At 34.5% G+C, this 15,833-nt stretch overlaps 2 protein-coding genes across 2 annotated transcripts; one reads left to right on the forward strand and one right to left on the reverse strand.

The window, feature by feature from the left end:
• Positions 5,606-10,057, forward strand: LOC18605183 (poly(A) polymerase I). Its single transcript, XM_007038042.2, has 14 exons — positions 5,606-5,792; positions 5,891-5,993; positions 6,095-6,214; positions 6,316-6,413; positions 6,705-6,788; positions 6,974-7,107; positions 7,215-7,287; positions 7,367-7,412; positions 7,576-7,685; positions 7,787-7,894; positions 7,972-8,031; positions 8,135-8,196; positions 8,384-8,696; positions 9,334-10,057. Exons 1-14 carry the CDS (start codon positions 5,715-5,717, stop codon positions 9,529-9,531), a joined length of 1,587 nt encoding a protein of 528 aa, XP_007038104.2. The 5' UTR covers positions 5,606-5,714; the 3' UTR covers positions 9,532-10,057.
• LOC18605184 (mitochondrial phosphate carrier protein 3, mitochondrial) lies at positions 10,003-13,442 on the reverse strand. Its single transcript, XM_007038043.2, has 6 exons — positions 12,960-13,442; positions 11,767-12,128; positions 11,636-11,679; positions 10,793-11,007; positions 10,551-10,675; positions 10,003-10,401 (listed from the first exon to the last, which is right to left on the reverse strand). The coding sequence occupies exons 1-6, from the start codon at positions 13,278-13,280 to the stop codon at positions 10,353-10,355; spliced, it is 1,116 nt and encodes a 371-aa protein (XP_007038105.2). The 5' UTR covers positions 13,281-13,442; the 3' UTR covers positions 10,003-10,352.

Here is a 15,833-nt window from a genome sequence, read left to right on the forward strand (position 1 = left end):
AGAGGTCGAACCACGTAAATTCTTGTGTTTTTCTGTTTACTTAATTTCTATAGGTTTTATCTTTATTGTTTCTTGGGCAATTTCTACAACATAAGATGTTATACATAATCACATAAACAAAGTTTAAAATGGAAGTGACAATTCATGCTTCTGGTACAAAAAATATAAAAGTGGTATATTCGTTAATGTTGTATTACCACTTCATATATATGTTCCTTTCTTCAAAGTAATGGATATATCATATATAGTACTACTTTCAAGCATTTTTTTCACATTTTATTGATCACTTTTCAGTTTTTTTATTGCTGATCCACATACGATTAAGTTGCTATGTATGTGTAGACTTATATGCAGTATAGGATGGAAAAGAATGAGCTTCCAAGGGCACATGGACATGGTAGATGGTACCGCCATGGCCGTAATATATCCCTGCAAAATGACTGTGGATTCGACAATAGATTAGAATTGAAGAGGACCATCCCATTCCTATGGCCTACTTACTGTCACTATCTATCAGTGACACTCGATGAAAAGGAAAAATCAAATTCAACTTCTCCCACAAACTGACAAAACCATCCATCTAACTGGCCATTTCTTTGCACCAATCTTTATGGTAGCGTAACGTTATAAGCTCCTCCAATGCATCATTCAATCATCTGAGCAAGATTGCTATAAGGGAGCAACTGATTAAGCACCAAAACTACGGTCAACACTATGATCGACCAAAAATCCATGTTCCATTTATTAATATTTGAGATTGTCTGGTTGGTAAAGAGCAGAAAAAAGGTTTTCATTGCCGACAGTATGTGTGTGTGTATATGTAACATAAGTAATAATTAATGAAAACTTATCTTCATGATTGATATATATATATATATCTAGAATGGGGTTTGATCACGTTTTTCTCTTCTGAATTCTAAGGTTCAAATAATACAAGAGCCTCTCTTGTGGAAAAACATTTACATATAAACCAAGCTTTGAATTTCTTGAACAGGCGAAAACAATTCATGCATGCATAAAAATCCATTCCAGGAAGGCCTTATGAAGTCATTTATCAATTGGTACTTGAAAGTGACAAATCGGCTACGCGTGATGGCGGCATTGTCCTTTTTCAACGCCTTTGTGGGGCTTTAGAGGCTTTGTTAGCTTCCCTTCGTCGGTAGTAATGACGTACTCACCTTATTAAACACAAACTATTGAGAGACGTATATTATTTGTTGATTGTTTGATTCACTAACAGATTTATATATATATATATATATATATATATATATATATATATATATTATGTTGACAAAAATATACGTAAGCGGTTAACAAAAGAAAACAAGTTATTTAATTATGTATTCACATTTTACATGCAGAATATAGTTTTTTTAAAGAAGTCTACTTTGAACAACTAATTAGGTAAAAAAAACTGATTGTAACATGCATGCATGCTAACTTTCATATTGTTTTCTTTCCATCTGTCAAATTAAGTTATGCAAACAAAAATAATACATATACAGTCAACAAAAGAAAACTAATTATTTAATCATCCATTCACGTTTTATGAGCATAATATATATATATTTTAAAAAATCTACTTCGCACAACTAATTAAGTAAGAAAACATGGCTGTAACATGCATGCATGCTAATTTCTATGCTGTCTTATTTTTATCTGTCGGTTTATGTATATTTATGAGACATTTTAAAAAATAACCCTCAAAATTAGATATTTTTAAAAATAATATTTTTTATAATTTTAACTATTTTTAATCAAATTTGACAAAATTACCCTTAATGAAACCTTTTTATATTTAGTGTACATGATATTACACGTCACATATTAAACCTCTTTATTTTAAATGCACATGATGTTACACACCATGTTGAAAAGTGTTATTATCACAAGTTATAGTTAAAAAAGGTTGTTGCATGCCATGTTAAAAAAATTATTATTATTACACGTCATGTCTAAAAACATATTACATATTATGGTTAAAAAAGGTTATTACACGTCATGTTGAAAAAATATTATTGTTAATTGCACGCCATATTCAAAAAAAAATTATTATATTTTAATGCTTAAAATGTTGTTGGTACTTGCGAACTAAAATTTCCAATCCTTCAACTCTCTTCATTTCTTTTTGTTTTTTTTTTTTATGATTTGCCACCAATTATTTCTAACATGTCTTCATAAATCAAAACATAATTTTCCTTATCTAAAACACCTATTTCAACTAAAAATTAAAAAAAAAAGGACCTATTTCAACTAAAAATGAGAAAAAATTCCTTTGAAACTCTAGGTTTATAAATTTTAAATTCTTGAGTTTATAGGTATTTAGGTTGATTCAATTAAAAACTATTTCAAACATCTGTGATCATTTCTACCATTTTAGTTTCATCCAAAATACCTAAAAATCAAATTTTCTAAATAACCACCCACCCAAAGCACATCAAAACTATCATTGAGCGTCTTGAAAGCACAGAAGAGAAAAATCGAGAGTACAGCAAACGGATGTTGAAGAGAGAAATCAATAAAATTAGAGAGAGTTGGATGGTGAAAGAGAGAAATCGGAAACAAAAACGAAAATTAAAAAAAATTGTGATTGATGGTTTAATTTATTTGAAATGATTTTAAAGATACTTTTGTCAAATCATGACTAAAAATAATTAATTTTATTTTTATAATTATTTTTTAAATCAAGTTATAAAGATGACCCTTTTCATAATTTTCTCGATATTTATTGGCATGAATATATGGTGTAGGTTTTCTTTGGTTCCTAGTCATTGCAATCTCATATTGTTTGCAAAAATGAATATATCTGTCTTATCATAGCAGTCTTTCCTAATTTAGTCAATTGCTAATTAATTTCACAGAGTGAATTGCAAAAGCAACACAGTCCATTGATTACACAATGAATTGCCTTAAATTACAAGGTTTTGTCGTCACGATGATCAGGCCATATAGCAGCTGCATTTTGTTAACATGCCTGCTTCCCAACTATAACATTGGCTCATAAATCTGCACACAAAAGAACAAATCGCAAGTTGCTCTAAGTAGAATCTTACCCTGATAGCACCCTTCCCTGTACCATATATTTTTCCAGCAGAAAATGCTTCTAAAAAATTTTCCAGGGAAAGAAAACAATGCTGCTTTAATGATTTGGGACGTCTAGCAACTTGATTCGATAACCATTTATATGGCTGCGATGCATTTTTTTTCCTGCAGAAAAAGATTTTCCAGGAAAAAAACAATGTTGCTTTTAATGACTTGGCACGTCTAGCAATTACATCAATGAAGGAGGAAGATTAAAAGCCTTCCGCACGGTCAAATTCAAACGTTCAGGACTGCTGCGATATACACAGACAAAATGACCACTATAGTGTGAATAAACAGAAAGTTTCTGTCCGTCTTCATCAAAACGCGTTTTCTGCAGAGATTTCACAAAAAAATTTTGGCATGTTCATATTTCGATCACTCATTAATGTGGACGGCTTTTTGGACCCCATCAAGGATTTAGCGTATCCTTTCCTTTGAAATACTTTGGCAGAGAAAAGAAAAATATACTGATTTTCTTGGACAATACAACCCTTAACTTATTATGGTCACATTTATGCATGCTTGCATGCATGAATGAGAAAGACGCTTACGTACAAAACCCCGATTAGACAGTAATGGAATTTATCTTCGAATTTAGGTTAATTATCTGTACCAAAACAATTAGGTTTGTATTAATGACTTTACAATTAATATTCCAATACTTGTTTTTTTGTTTTTTGGAGGAAAAATCAAACCTGATTTCCTATTTCTTCTACTTTGTCATCTCTTATAGAAATGAATGCCACGAAACTGCCTTCATCACAGGGAAGGGACAAGGAAAAACTAAATATGGATGTTGATTGAAGTGAAGTTGGTAGATGAAATGGTCGACATCCTTGTACATCAGTAAAAACAAAACAAGTTGTAAAAGCAGCCAATTTTGTATTGAAAAGACTTAATTAAATATTATCAATCAAAATCATAGGTGTACATACAGATACATTTGCTATCTAAACTTGGAATTTAATAACTTTCAAATACGAAAAGATTTGATGTTGCTCTACTTGTGAAGATTGGGTTCGCTGTTGTTTGTTGTCCTTTGCTGGCTTTGTTTTGCTGCCGTATATTCCACGAAATTGCGTGCAAATGCGTACAAAAAGCCCGTTTGAACAGGGATTAACATTGTCTCCCCGATCGATGTTTTGTCAAAAGAATCGCTGTCAAGCTAAATTACAGTTGTAATTAGTGGCGTCTTGTTATGTGAAAGCAACTTGGATTACGACATAACCTTCGAAATTAGTGTTTAGGTCTTCGAAAGTTGCACTGAAAAAGAACGTACAGAATAGTGGTACCAAGGTTTCCTCCGTAGCATTGGCAGCTGTAAATACGAAAATGGCCAGCTATCGCTTACTTCTTATCCTTATCTCTTTCTACCTGCTAGTACATTTGCTTTTTCATACAATCAAAGGGAGCAAGTGGGCAAAGGGCAAACCGCCAAATTATGGGTATTATTGTTGTTTCTGCTTTTGTTTTTCTTGGCTTAGGCTTATTACTTGAAGTAAGATTTATTGTTATTCTAGCTTAGTTTTATTAGTGAGAAAACATTTAGAGTTTTATATGTAAATTAAGATTCTAAATTCAACTCTGTATGTATTTCTCTGTACTAAAGATGCATGTGTCGCTTGGATTGTCTTGTAAGGATTCTCATCGTCTTGTGTTCCCTAAACTCATCATTAATGAAAGCATGAAAATTTTCATCGTTCAAATAAGAAGCAAAGATAAAGCTGCTGCAAGCTGAGAGACACCAAAAAAAGCAGCTAACTAGCTATTATAGACTGGTTTCATACCCAATTTTTACAAAGATCAGATCAATAATAGTAGACTGAATATATAGATACATGAGAAACAGAAGGTGAGCTTATTACAATCTGCTGAAAGATAGCTTCTGCCGGTTTTTCTTTCCCTGTATGCATGCTTTCTGAAATTGGGCTCCTTCCAAGTATAGTATATATAAAACAGTACTTCTAGGAGTCTGAGAAGTGTAGATGGGAACACTTTCTTTTTCAGTGTGTTGATAGCCCAAATGAGTTGCAAGCAGAGAGAAATTTACAATCAGTGATGTAAAGGACAGCCCATCCATGTCCTAAAATGGACTCCCGCATTTAGTATCTTCTTATAGCCAAATGGGCAGGGGTGAAGATAACGGGCTGGGACGGGCCTTGCCCCCAACCCAGGTATTTTCCTGGCCTCTAGGATTCTATAAATATACTTAAATTTAGTATTCTTTCACTTGGTGATGATCATTTGTCTACCTTGTATCTTTTCATACAGTCCAGCAGTCCTACTCCTTAGTTTGACTCTTTTTTCTTGATGGGCTTCAGACTGATGGTGGGCTTTAAAGAATTGACCAATACCATTGCAAAGAAATGGGATCTGGATCATGTTATGGACCCAAACATAATTTACCCAAACTCTTATCTTCATTTATCCAATAAGAAAGAGAGGTAGCCCAATAGGAATATGGCCCACGTGGATGAATTCGTAAGCAAAGATTTTGGTTTTTCCTGCTAGGACCTCTGATCTTAAACCCTTTTCCGTCTTTCGTGAACCGTTGGCTAGGGTTTAAGGCTAACCTCATCATCGTCATCTTCATGATATGGTAAACCAAGCCCATCCCCTAACCATCCATGGCGGTTCCGGGGTTAAGCTTCGTTTGCAAGCCTCATTTCTCTCTTCGGCCTCCTCTCTTCCACTGCTTCCGCAAAGTAATTCTACTTTTTTCATTTATCTTTTATACATTTTTTCTAAATGGGGTAAGACTTAATTTATTTACTTGTAAAGTTTTTTAATCATTTCTTTGTAGATTCGGTTCAGTTCCGTTGCTGCAATTGAGACGCTTGATGAACCAGAAGTTTTTATCAAAGACAAAAGCAGTCAAGGCTCTGACTCTTCTCATAGAAATAATGGCATGTCAAAGTTTAGATTTTTTGGGTTTTTTCTTTTATTGAATCTAATATTTCTCCTTGGTGTTGTATTCTAAAAAATTATTAAACTTTTGTTGTTGAAGTGAGTGAAGAGGACAGCAAATTGCCACAGTGGAAGAAGCTGAATTCTCAGGATCTTGGAATTAGCACTACAAATATTTCCAAGCCAACAAGGAAAGTTCTTAATGGGCTCAAAAGAAAAGGTATTGTGGTTATATATATTTCCATTGCAATATTTGAGGGAATGAAACTTCTTTTGTATAAATTTAGAAATCACAGCCTTTTCCTCTTGTTCTGCTTGTAGGGTATGAGGTTTACCTTGTAGGCGGCTGTGTACGGGATCTTATTTTGAAGAGAACACCAAAAGACTTCGATATAATAACCACAGCGGAACTTAGAGAGGTTGATGACTTCTTGCTAATAGCCATTTTTCTTCTTGTTTTTATTTTGTGGTTATTTTTATCTTGTTGTTTGTTTATTAAAATTATTGCTTGCTCATTGCATTGAATAGTAGTTATTGTTGGACAATTGACATGCTAATAGCAAAAATTTAGGTTGATGCCCTGCAAAAAAAAAGTCCCATTGTGGAGGTTTCTCTAATCTCTATTGTTAGTGCAATGCTTTACTGTTTGAGGAGCTTCCCAATTCCTTAGCTTTCAGACATGCTAAAATTATTTTTTTCCAAATTTGCAGGTGGTGAGGGCATTTTCACGGTGTGAAATAGTTGGAAGACGGTTTCCTATATGCCATGTGCACATTGGTGATACAATAGTGGAGGTTTGTTCTTAGCTAGTTTGTTGTCTTTGACTCTTTTCCCTCCGGAAGCAATTTAAAATATTTTCCCCATCTTTATGCCTTTTATTTTTGTTTTTGTGATGCCTGTTCATGAAGGTTATCAATTTTAAATTTACTTTTCTCTTTTTATTGTTTTATTAGCATTTTAAATTCTCTTTACAATTTAGGTCTCAAGTTTTAGCACATCGGGACAGAAGTTTGGTAGGAGCCTGAACTACAAACTTGGAAGACCAGCTGGCTGTGATGAGAAGGATTTTATTCGTTGGAGAAATTGCTTGCAGCGGGACTTTACAATTAACGGGTTAGTTTTATAACATTTTGAACTTATGATTTATGCACTGCCACTTGTTCCTGTTTGTGTTTGCATGCCCTTAATCATTCATTTAAGACACCTCTCTGTTTCTACAGGTTAATGTTTGATCCATATGCAAGGATAATTTATGACTACATGGGAGGAATTGAAGATATTAGAAAAGCTAAAGTGTGCATTCTGGATGTTCATTAGTTGCTTTAGAAATTAGAATTGATGTATATTGTCCTTTATCTTCTGTTTGATGTAGGTACGAACTGTGATTCCTGCAGGTACTTCTTTTCAAGAGGATTGTGGTGAGTTTTTGTTTGCAGTTTCCGTCAATTACTTTTCATCTTGTAATAGAACAGCTTTCATGCTATTGTCTGCTTGTACATCTAGAAGTAAGTACACACCATCTAATAACCCATCTTTTTGTGCTTACTGAGAAATTTGCTCCTCACTCCATATACTTTGCAGCTCGCATTCTACGTGCAATAAGAATTGCTGCTCGGTTAGGCTTTAGTTTTTCTAGGGAAACAGCTCATTTTATCAAAAACCTGTCTTGCTCAATATTGAGACTGGATAAGGTATAAAGAAAGCTCCTTTTTACTGCTTCAAAGTTTTTCCAGTATTTACGTTGTATGAAAAATGTTGCTGGCGGATTTAATTCACTAATGGTAATGTTTAGTCAAGGATTCTGATGGAAATGAACTACATGCTAGCATATGGTTCTGCAGAGGCTTCTTTGAGATTACTGTGGAAATTTGGACTCTTAGAAATACTTTTACCTATTCAGGTAGGGATCCAAAAAATGATTTTCCTTTCATGCTTGTCAGTTTGGTGCTAATGTCTGGATGCAACTTCATCTCACAGGCAGCATATTTTGTTAGCAATGGTTTACGGAGACGTGATAAGAGATCTAATATGCTCCTGGTAAATTTTGTCCTGTATTTTGTTATCTAGGGCCCCCAAAATGACCAGCAGCAATGTGATAACATGGAATCCATTATGTTAATCTCTGTTGTTTCCATTGCAGTCATTGTTTTCTAACCTGGACAGACTTCTGGCACCTGACAGACCATGCCATGGTAGTTTATGGTGAGTTTGTTATCGACAAGAAGATGCATATCTATTCTTTTAATATGCAATAACCATCAACATAATGCAATGCCAATATTCTGGATCATGGCCCCATTAGTCAAAGTATGCAAAGTAAGATTTTCGTGTGTACATTTTTTAAGTCATTTATCCCTAAATGGTTAAAACATCCTCTTATTGCTAACAGGGTTGGAATATTAGCATTCCACAAAGCACTTTTTGACAAACCTAGAGATCCTCTGGTCGTTGCTGCATATAGCCTTGTAGTCCACAATGGTGGAGATATACTGGAAGCAGTAAATATTGCCACGAGGATCAACAAATCACATGATACTAGCTTTCGTGAACTATCAGAGCCACGAAATCTAGAGAATCAGACATTGATAAATGAGGTTATGGATCTTGCGGCATCTGTTAAAAGCACTTTGTGCAAGATGACTGATGAGCATTTTGTCTCCCAGGCAATGTCAGCATACCCTCAAGCCCCATTTTCAGATCTGGTGAGCACTTTTCTTTATCCTTCCTTTCTATATTCTGGTTTTTGAGAAGATATACTAAGATGCTTCCAACCAGGCATCAACAATTGATCAGAGCAAACACCTTTTCTCCCATTACATATAGTAGTAAACAATGTCTAGTTTACCATCTCTTGACCAATTTAAAGTTATTTAGGAGTAAGCAGGTGTCTTTCCACTGATAAATAAGTTAGGCAGCCCAGTGAAATTGACAGTTGAAGTTGGGAGAGAGAGGAGAGGAGTGAGATTTGGAAGTGAAAATGTCAATGCCAATTGTTGAACCTTAAGCATCATGTCTTGGAACTTTCCCTTGTGGTAGGCAAGTAGAACAGCCCATGTGCAAAGACGGTGTATCTTAATCCAAAATTGTTTGAATTAGCCATCTTCGGTTGAAGACCATGTTGCTGATTTTGACATCCTTTACCATTGGATAGAGGCTTGCTGCCAGTTAACAAGATTGCTATGAATATTAAACCAAACATGGGAATGTGGCTCACATTCTCAATACCAGATGCTACCTAATAGTTGCACAACTGGTCATGATCTGTGTCGGAGTCTGCTTTCTCTCTGATTTACACCTAGAAGGCATGCCTGATTTTTGCCCATAATCTCACATGTGCAGGTATTTATACCATTGGCATTGTATTTGAAAGTTTGCAAGGTTTTTGAGTGTGTGAGAGAGGGTGCAGAGAAGGGATTTGTGGCCAAGCAAGGTAGCAGGATTGACTATGAGTTGTTAGCATTGGGTAGCCTAAGTGAACTACGACATACATTTGCAAGGGTTGTTTTTGATACTGTATACCCTCTGAACCGAACCTAAACTAAGATGTCGACATAAGTAGTTGTATGCCATATATAAGGAAATCTCAAATTGTTGAGTGGTAAAATGTGTCCCATTGGTTTCGTGAATGCCCTGCACAAGTACATGAAATAAGGTACTCGAAGAGCATGACCATGGACTTGACGGCAATCATGAATGCTTCGAGTAGCCAGGGGAAGATTGGGGAGACAGCCTTTGCTTGTTTGGACTTGCACTTCCTGATATGAACGTTTGATTTAACAAGAGCTGTTGGAGTGGAGGCTTCGGCTTTGCTGGGTTACTTGGGTGCTTGATTCAAGGAAAGCAGCTTTCACTCAAGCTTTGATCATCGTAAGCTTCAGCCTTCCCATTGAAGGAATTCATGTCCCCAAGAATACCCTGTATGCTTTATATTCGAGTCTCCATTTCATCTCAGGTTACACGGGAGATTAACGGCTGTGAAAAACTAAAGAAAAAAAAAACTAGAAATGGTTAAGTATGAATCTCTTTTCCTTTTTATTCAAAAAAGCAATATAACCTTTGTGAACATAAAGAAATTTAATGTGTTCCTATACTTGTGGAAGCAAAGCTCCGCTCGTCATTCAGATACAAGTTTGAGTTGGTGGCCACAAAGAATAAAGACAAAATTCAACTGCGCCAGAAAAGAATTTACTACAAACAACCATGTCCGCAAAAGAATAACATACGGAGCCCACCAGCGACTAATGCTAATTTTGAGGACAGCGGCCTTATTCTTGCTCCCTCAATAAGGGGAATCCCCTTTTGCCTACAGAAATCTAAAATAAGGTTGCGTCGTGTTTGCCAATAAGAACTACAGTTTTTCATGCCTTTGCAACAGCAGGAATAGGAGCACCACCGCCAGTGGTTGGCCTGCAGAAAGAAACCAGATTCAGCTCATTTGATTGATTCGATATAGCACTAAATGAATGAATTTCTTGGATCTTAAAGTAACTAAGGACCATAATATATATATATATATATATGAGAATCTAAGCAAATGCTGCAAGCAGAAAACTTACAGCCCAACAAAAACTTTAAAAGAATCATAGATCCCCCATTGTGCTCCAGTAAGGGTCCCAATCATTACAATACGAAGGGGAAGGCCGCGGGTGAAAAGACCCCACAATCCTATCTTCTTCACCGCCTGAAATAGAAACAAAAAAGTCAACAAAACGAAGCAGATGAATAAATGAAAAAGTGGGAGAGAAACTAACTAATATATCCATAGAATTCAAACAAAATACAAAAGATTTTTACTCACATCACCAACAGTCGCCCCCTTGGCATTGTTGAGAAAAGACACCAGGTTGTCAGCAGGATGTGATACAATGGCACAGAAAACACCAGCTATGTATCCACCAGCAAAGCTCACCCCAAGTTGCAAACTTTTACTGCACTGGTCTTTAGGGGTGGGGATGGAATACTTGTAGAGTAGCTCAACAATATTTTCAAAACATGCAAATTTCATCATTGTATCTGCAAAATATCACTTCAGTTCATCAGTACAAATTCAAAACTTCTCTCCTATGGAATTACACAAAGAAGATCAACAGAGCACACGTACACAAAAATGAAACACAACATAAGCAGCCACTAGTATATTTTTTTCTTCAGGTGCTTATGTCACACGTGCCCCAAAATATAAATAGAACTAGTATTAGAAAAGGGACAGCTGAAAGCAAATTTAAGTCTTGAGGCACGATGGCATTAATATAATTATATAAAAGTACTTGTCAAAATTAGGACTGTACTTTAGACAACAAATTACTGCAGTATCTACCTAGGTACAATTGCAAAAAGCCCTAAAACTGACCACCTGCTGATGCCTTTAAAGAAAACTGTACGTAGGAAGAACTTTTCAAGTTGGACATGCCAATTAAAGAGTCACACAAACACAATGGTTAACTAAAATATTATTCGTGAACAGGGTGAAATAAGGTATAAATTGCTAAATGCTTGACGCATTTATTCAGAGTTTAACGCAAAACACTGCTGCATCCAAATACAAAGGAAATTCAAACTTCATGGCAAACAAACATGTCAGTAACACTAGACCACATAAAGCATATATGAAACATGAAATGCAGGAAAATGTTTGGCTTACATGGAATCTGTCGTCCCCAGAGAGGAACAAGTCCTTTATACAACCTACAAACATGTAAGATCATAGTATCAACATTTCATACAAATATAAATCCACTACATAAACAAAGGTGTATAGTACAGATATCATACCCGCCAGCACCTTCAGCCTTCACGATCTTCGGAAACCCATCTGATAAACCTCGTGCAAATCCAGGCTGAGTTTGCACACGTACTTTGACTGCCTCCATGGGGCAGAGAGCAACATCAGCAATCAATTCAGCAGATGCTGAACCGGCAAGATAAATTAGGGTCTTATACTTTGTGGCAAACTCAGGCCCAGCAATGTCAGAATAGTACTTCTTGAAGAATTCATAGAAACCCATTTTACAAGCACCCTGAGCACTGTAACCAAGCAGGGTAGGCACCCAACCCTTAAATAAACCTTTAGCACCTTGCTCCTTTAGCAAAACTCCAAACCCAGATGAGATACCTTTGTATTTTGTTGGGTTAATCTGAGATTTCAACAGCATTTATATTAGCGTTCCCTTTTTGTCCAATAAGGAAACAAAAGATATACTATTTAGAAACAATTAAAAGATAAAATCAAAACAATCAAACCTCCTCATGACCTAGGTAACAATTGATGTCATCGTATCTAGAAAGGAATTTACACGTTTTACATGTTAGGTGACAAAAGTTGAAAATAGAAGCATTTTTGCATTGACTACAGGATTAAAACTATTGCCAGCCGTCTTGGAGAAAAAAAGACTAGTCTTACAAGCCACTCGAAACTTAAAAGGGACAATCAACCATATCGTCAATTTAAAAATAAATTTAAAGAAAAAATCGTTTCAAAGTCTAGAATCCCAAAAAATGTTGAATATTACTACTATAGTTGAAAAGCCAATACCATATTAATAGTGAAACGGAAAAAAACCTTTTTTTATCCTGGAAAAGAGATTTGAATCTGGTCTTTGAGCAAAGATCATGCATCAGTCGAAACCGTAAAAACTTAATCAAGCCACCAACAACTGAAGTCTAGATACAAAGAACAAATCAAACAAATACATTTACAACAAAAAAAAAGCATTAATTATTAAAAGAAAAAAGCCAAACGTTCTTTTAATTTTAATCAATCATTTCTTCGGAAGATCAAATCCAAAATTACAATAAACATCTTAAATTCCCTTACATAATATGAATTGTCGGAATAAACAGAGATTAAGTAAAGGCTCATAAGTTGAAAGGATCGAATGAAAACAAATCCAAATTAAGCAAAAAAATAAAGAAACATACGGAGAAAAAAATTACAGAAAATGATGAAATGAATGAAGAAAGAATACCTGCATGTTGCACTTGACAAGATCGAGAGGCGTGACGGCTGTGTGTGTAAGGCCGCAGCTCAATATCCCACCGGCAGTACACGCGGCGTAAAAAGCCGGTGAGAACATCTCGATCTTCTCCTTCGGCGCTGGTATCACAAACCTACTCGAAGGGGCCCCTGCATCACCGACCACGTTCGATGATGGTAATCGAGGCAGCATATGATGATGATTGGCGTTTGACAAAGCCGTGTCCAGACCGAAGACTCGTTTCGTTGAGGAAGGAGAGGAATAGAGGAAGCTAGGAAGGAGAGATTGGCGAGAATTATCAGAGATTGCCATTTTTTATTTTTTCTTCGGGTTACGATTTGTTGGTTCTCTCTCAAATGAGTGAAATGACTCTTGGTTTTGAGAGAGCAGAGGAATACGAAGAAAATGGAAAGTTTGTGGTGCTTTTAGAATGCCAGAAATACGAAAAATCAGTCGAAAATGTCCGCGTTTTCGAAGGACTGTCCTTCCTTTGCGCGGCTTTTTATTCACCTTCGCCGCAAGACTTTGCCCCTCTGACTTTTGTTTCTTCACGAATTCGACCGTTGACCTCTAAAGAGTTAATACCCCACTTTTCCGCTTGTTTATTCTTTCAAAACTTTAAACTATTTAAACAAATTTAACTAAATTCTTATATTTTTATTTTATTTAATAAGTATTTAAAATTTTATTTTAAATAAATAGACTTTTATAATTAATTAACTTAATCAAAATAACATCTATTTTTTTACATTCACGATGTTGAAATGAAAAGCGAAAATATCATATGATCTTATTAATATTTTTTTGAAGTTATAAAGTAATTTCATTAAAAGATAAGGGAATTACCCTTCATTCGTAACATGCCAAGGAAACAGAATATTGGGAGAAATTACACAGCCCAATATCCCTTAGAGCTGAGAGACTCACAACATCCATAATCCCAGCATCAATAAAAAAAGATGAATAACAAAACCCCATAACAAAGACAAATCCTCCTCGGAGACCTCAATCCTGCAAACAAACAAAATAGATGTATACAAGAGAATAACCCAAAATTTACAATATGTACATAAGTCTCCCAGCAACCAAGCAAAAACTCTTGAGAGCAGTCTAGGATTTAGGCGAAAAGAAACGAGACCTACAAAAACCCGATCAACCTAAACAACAAAAGACACCCCAAGGGAACTCATTATTCCCTTTGAGCATAAGAATCTTAAACGCTTAATAAATTCACCCTACTTCAACCTTTCACTCAAATTGAATTCAATCACTTCATCTTTCATCCGTTTTCTTTTAGTTAGCCGAACTCCAACTTAACACCAATCTCCTTTGACAAGAGAAGAAAAAGGAACGCTTACATGAAGGTTTTCAAAATCTCATACTAGAGTTGCACACTTCCTTTGCTAAGGTGTCAGCTCTCTGGTTTGTCTCTCTCTTAACGTGTCTAATCTCCCAATCCTTCACCTCAACTTTCAATCTCTCCATTTGTAGAATCAATTGCCTCATTCTCCACGAAGCTGAATTGGGATGCTTTGTCCACTTCACAGCAGTGCTTGAATTATTCTCAATTAGGAGTTTGTGATTCTTATTCCATCTTGAAACAAAAAAAATCAAAAGTGCTTTCTTCACTGCCATCATCTCTACTAAGTTAGAATCAACCTCTCCTAAAGCTTTGGAGAAGATAATTTTAGCCTCCCCACTACAAGCTCTCAAGATCCCACCAATTCCAGCAAGCTCCGGACATCCTCTAGTGGCGCCATCAATGCTAAACTTCATTTATCCCTGATTTGGCTTTTCTTAATTTATTCCTTTCCTTTCTTGACTCTTCTTAGTCAACTGACTTTGAGTTGGGGTTGTGTCATATCAGTATGTTATGCTATATATTATTTATTATAATATGTAAATAGATCACGCTAGTATTGCATGACATAAATGATAAGTGACATTTTGATTAACTATAATTAATCAATTGTTCGTATTTATTTAATTCAAAATAAAAATACAAAAATATAATTGAACATAATAAAAAAAATTATTTGAATTTTTTTAATAATTTAAGAATTCTATTAAATATTATACATTTTTAATTCTTAAGAAAACTAGTGTTATATTGTGTTGTTTGTTTGACTTAATTTTCATTTAATTTTATTTTTATTTGTAATTTGTAATGTCAAAATAATTCTATTTTAAGGAGTTCATTTTAAAGAGGGTAAATTAAAAAAAATGAAAAAAATGAATGGAGTACAATCAGGGAGATGTCGGTTTAAAAGGTGATGATGTTTTATACGTAATAATTTGCAAAAGCATATGGCATTTTATAAATTGATAAAGTACGTAAGCAAATACGTAAACTATATATTCAGGGTCAGAAGGGCAATTGTCCCCATTGTAATTTTATAACTAATTAGGGTTGTCAAAAATAATGCTAAAAGTTTGTTGTGTATTACTTTTTTGCCCTCACTTTAATCGAAAAAGACAAAATAATGGATATTCTAACATACTAATGGCACGTTTGATTCGCGGAATAGACAGTAATAGAATAAAATAGTTATTACGTGAAAATAGAATAGAATAAGTATTACGTAGTTTGGTATGATGAATGGAATAGAGTAAGAATAATTATTATGACTTATTACAGTGTTTGGTTGGTAGCAATAGCTTTGAAACAAAAAATGAATAGAAAATAAAAAGACAAAAATACCCTTTATTATATATAATTATTTATTTTTATTTTTATTTTTAAATATTAATAATTTATAATTAATTAAAATATTAATAATTAATAATTTAAATATCAATATTTTAATATTTAAATTATTAATATTGTAATTAATAATATTTTATTTATAATTTAATATTATTTTG

This window comes from Theobroma cacao, chromosome 3 (assembly GCF_000208745.1).
Source record: "Theobroma cacao cultivar B97-61/B2 chromosome 3, Criollo_cocoa_genome_V2, whole genome shotgun sequence".
Classification (NCBI taxonomy): domain Eukaryota; kingdom Viridiplantae; phylum Streptophyta; class Magnoliopsida; order Malvales; family Malvaceae; genus Theobroma; species Theobroma cacao.

Excerpts from the sequence above, each read along its gene's own strand:
- LOC18605183 (XM_007038042.2), top strand. The coding sequence starts at position 5,715 with ATGGCGGTTCCGGGGTTAAGCTTCGTTTGCAAGCCTCATTTCTCTCTT. Across the intron at positions 6,215-6,315 it reads TAATGGGCTCAAAAGAAAAG|GGTATGAGGTTTACCTTGTA; the intron begins GTATTGTGGTTA and ends TTCTGCTTGTAG. Across the intron at positions 7,686-7,786 it reads CAATATTGAGACTGGATAAG|TCAAGGATTCTGATGGAAAT; the intron begins GTATAAAGAAAG and ends GGTAATGTTTAG.
- LOC18605184 (XM_007038043.2), bottom strand. The coding sequence starts at position 13,280 with ATGGCAATCTCTGATAATTCTCGCCAATCTCTCCTTCCTAGCTTCCTC. Across the intron at positions 11,680-11,766 it reads AAGGCTGAAGGTGCTGGCGG|GTTGTATAAAGGACTTGTTC; the intron begins GTATGATATCTG and ends ACATGTTTGTAG. Across the intron at positions 10,402-10,550 it reads TTTAAAGTTTTTGTTGGGCT|GCCAACCACTGGCGGTGGTG; the intron begins GTAAGTTTTCTG and ends TTCTTTCTGCAG.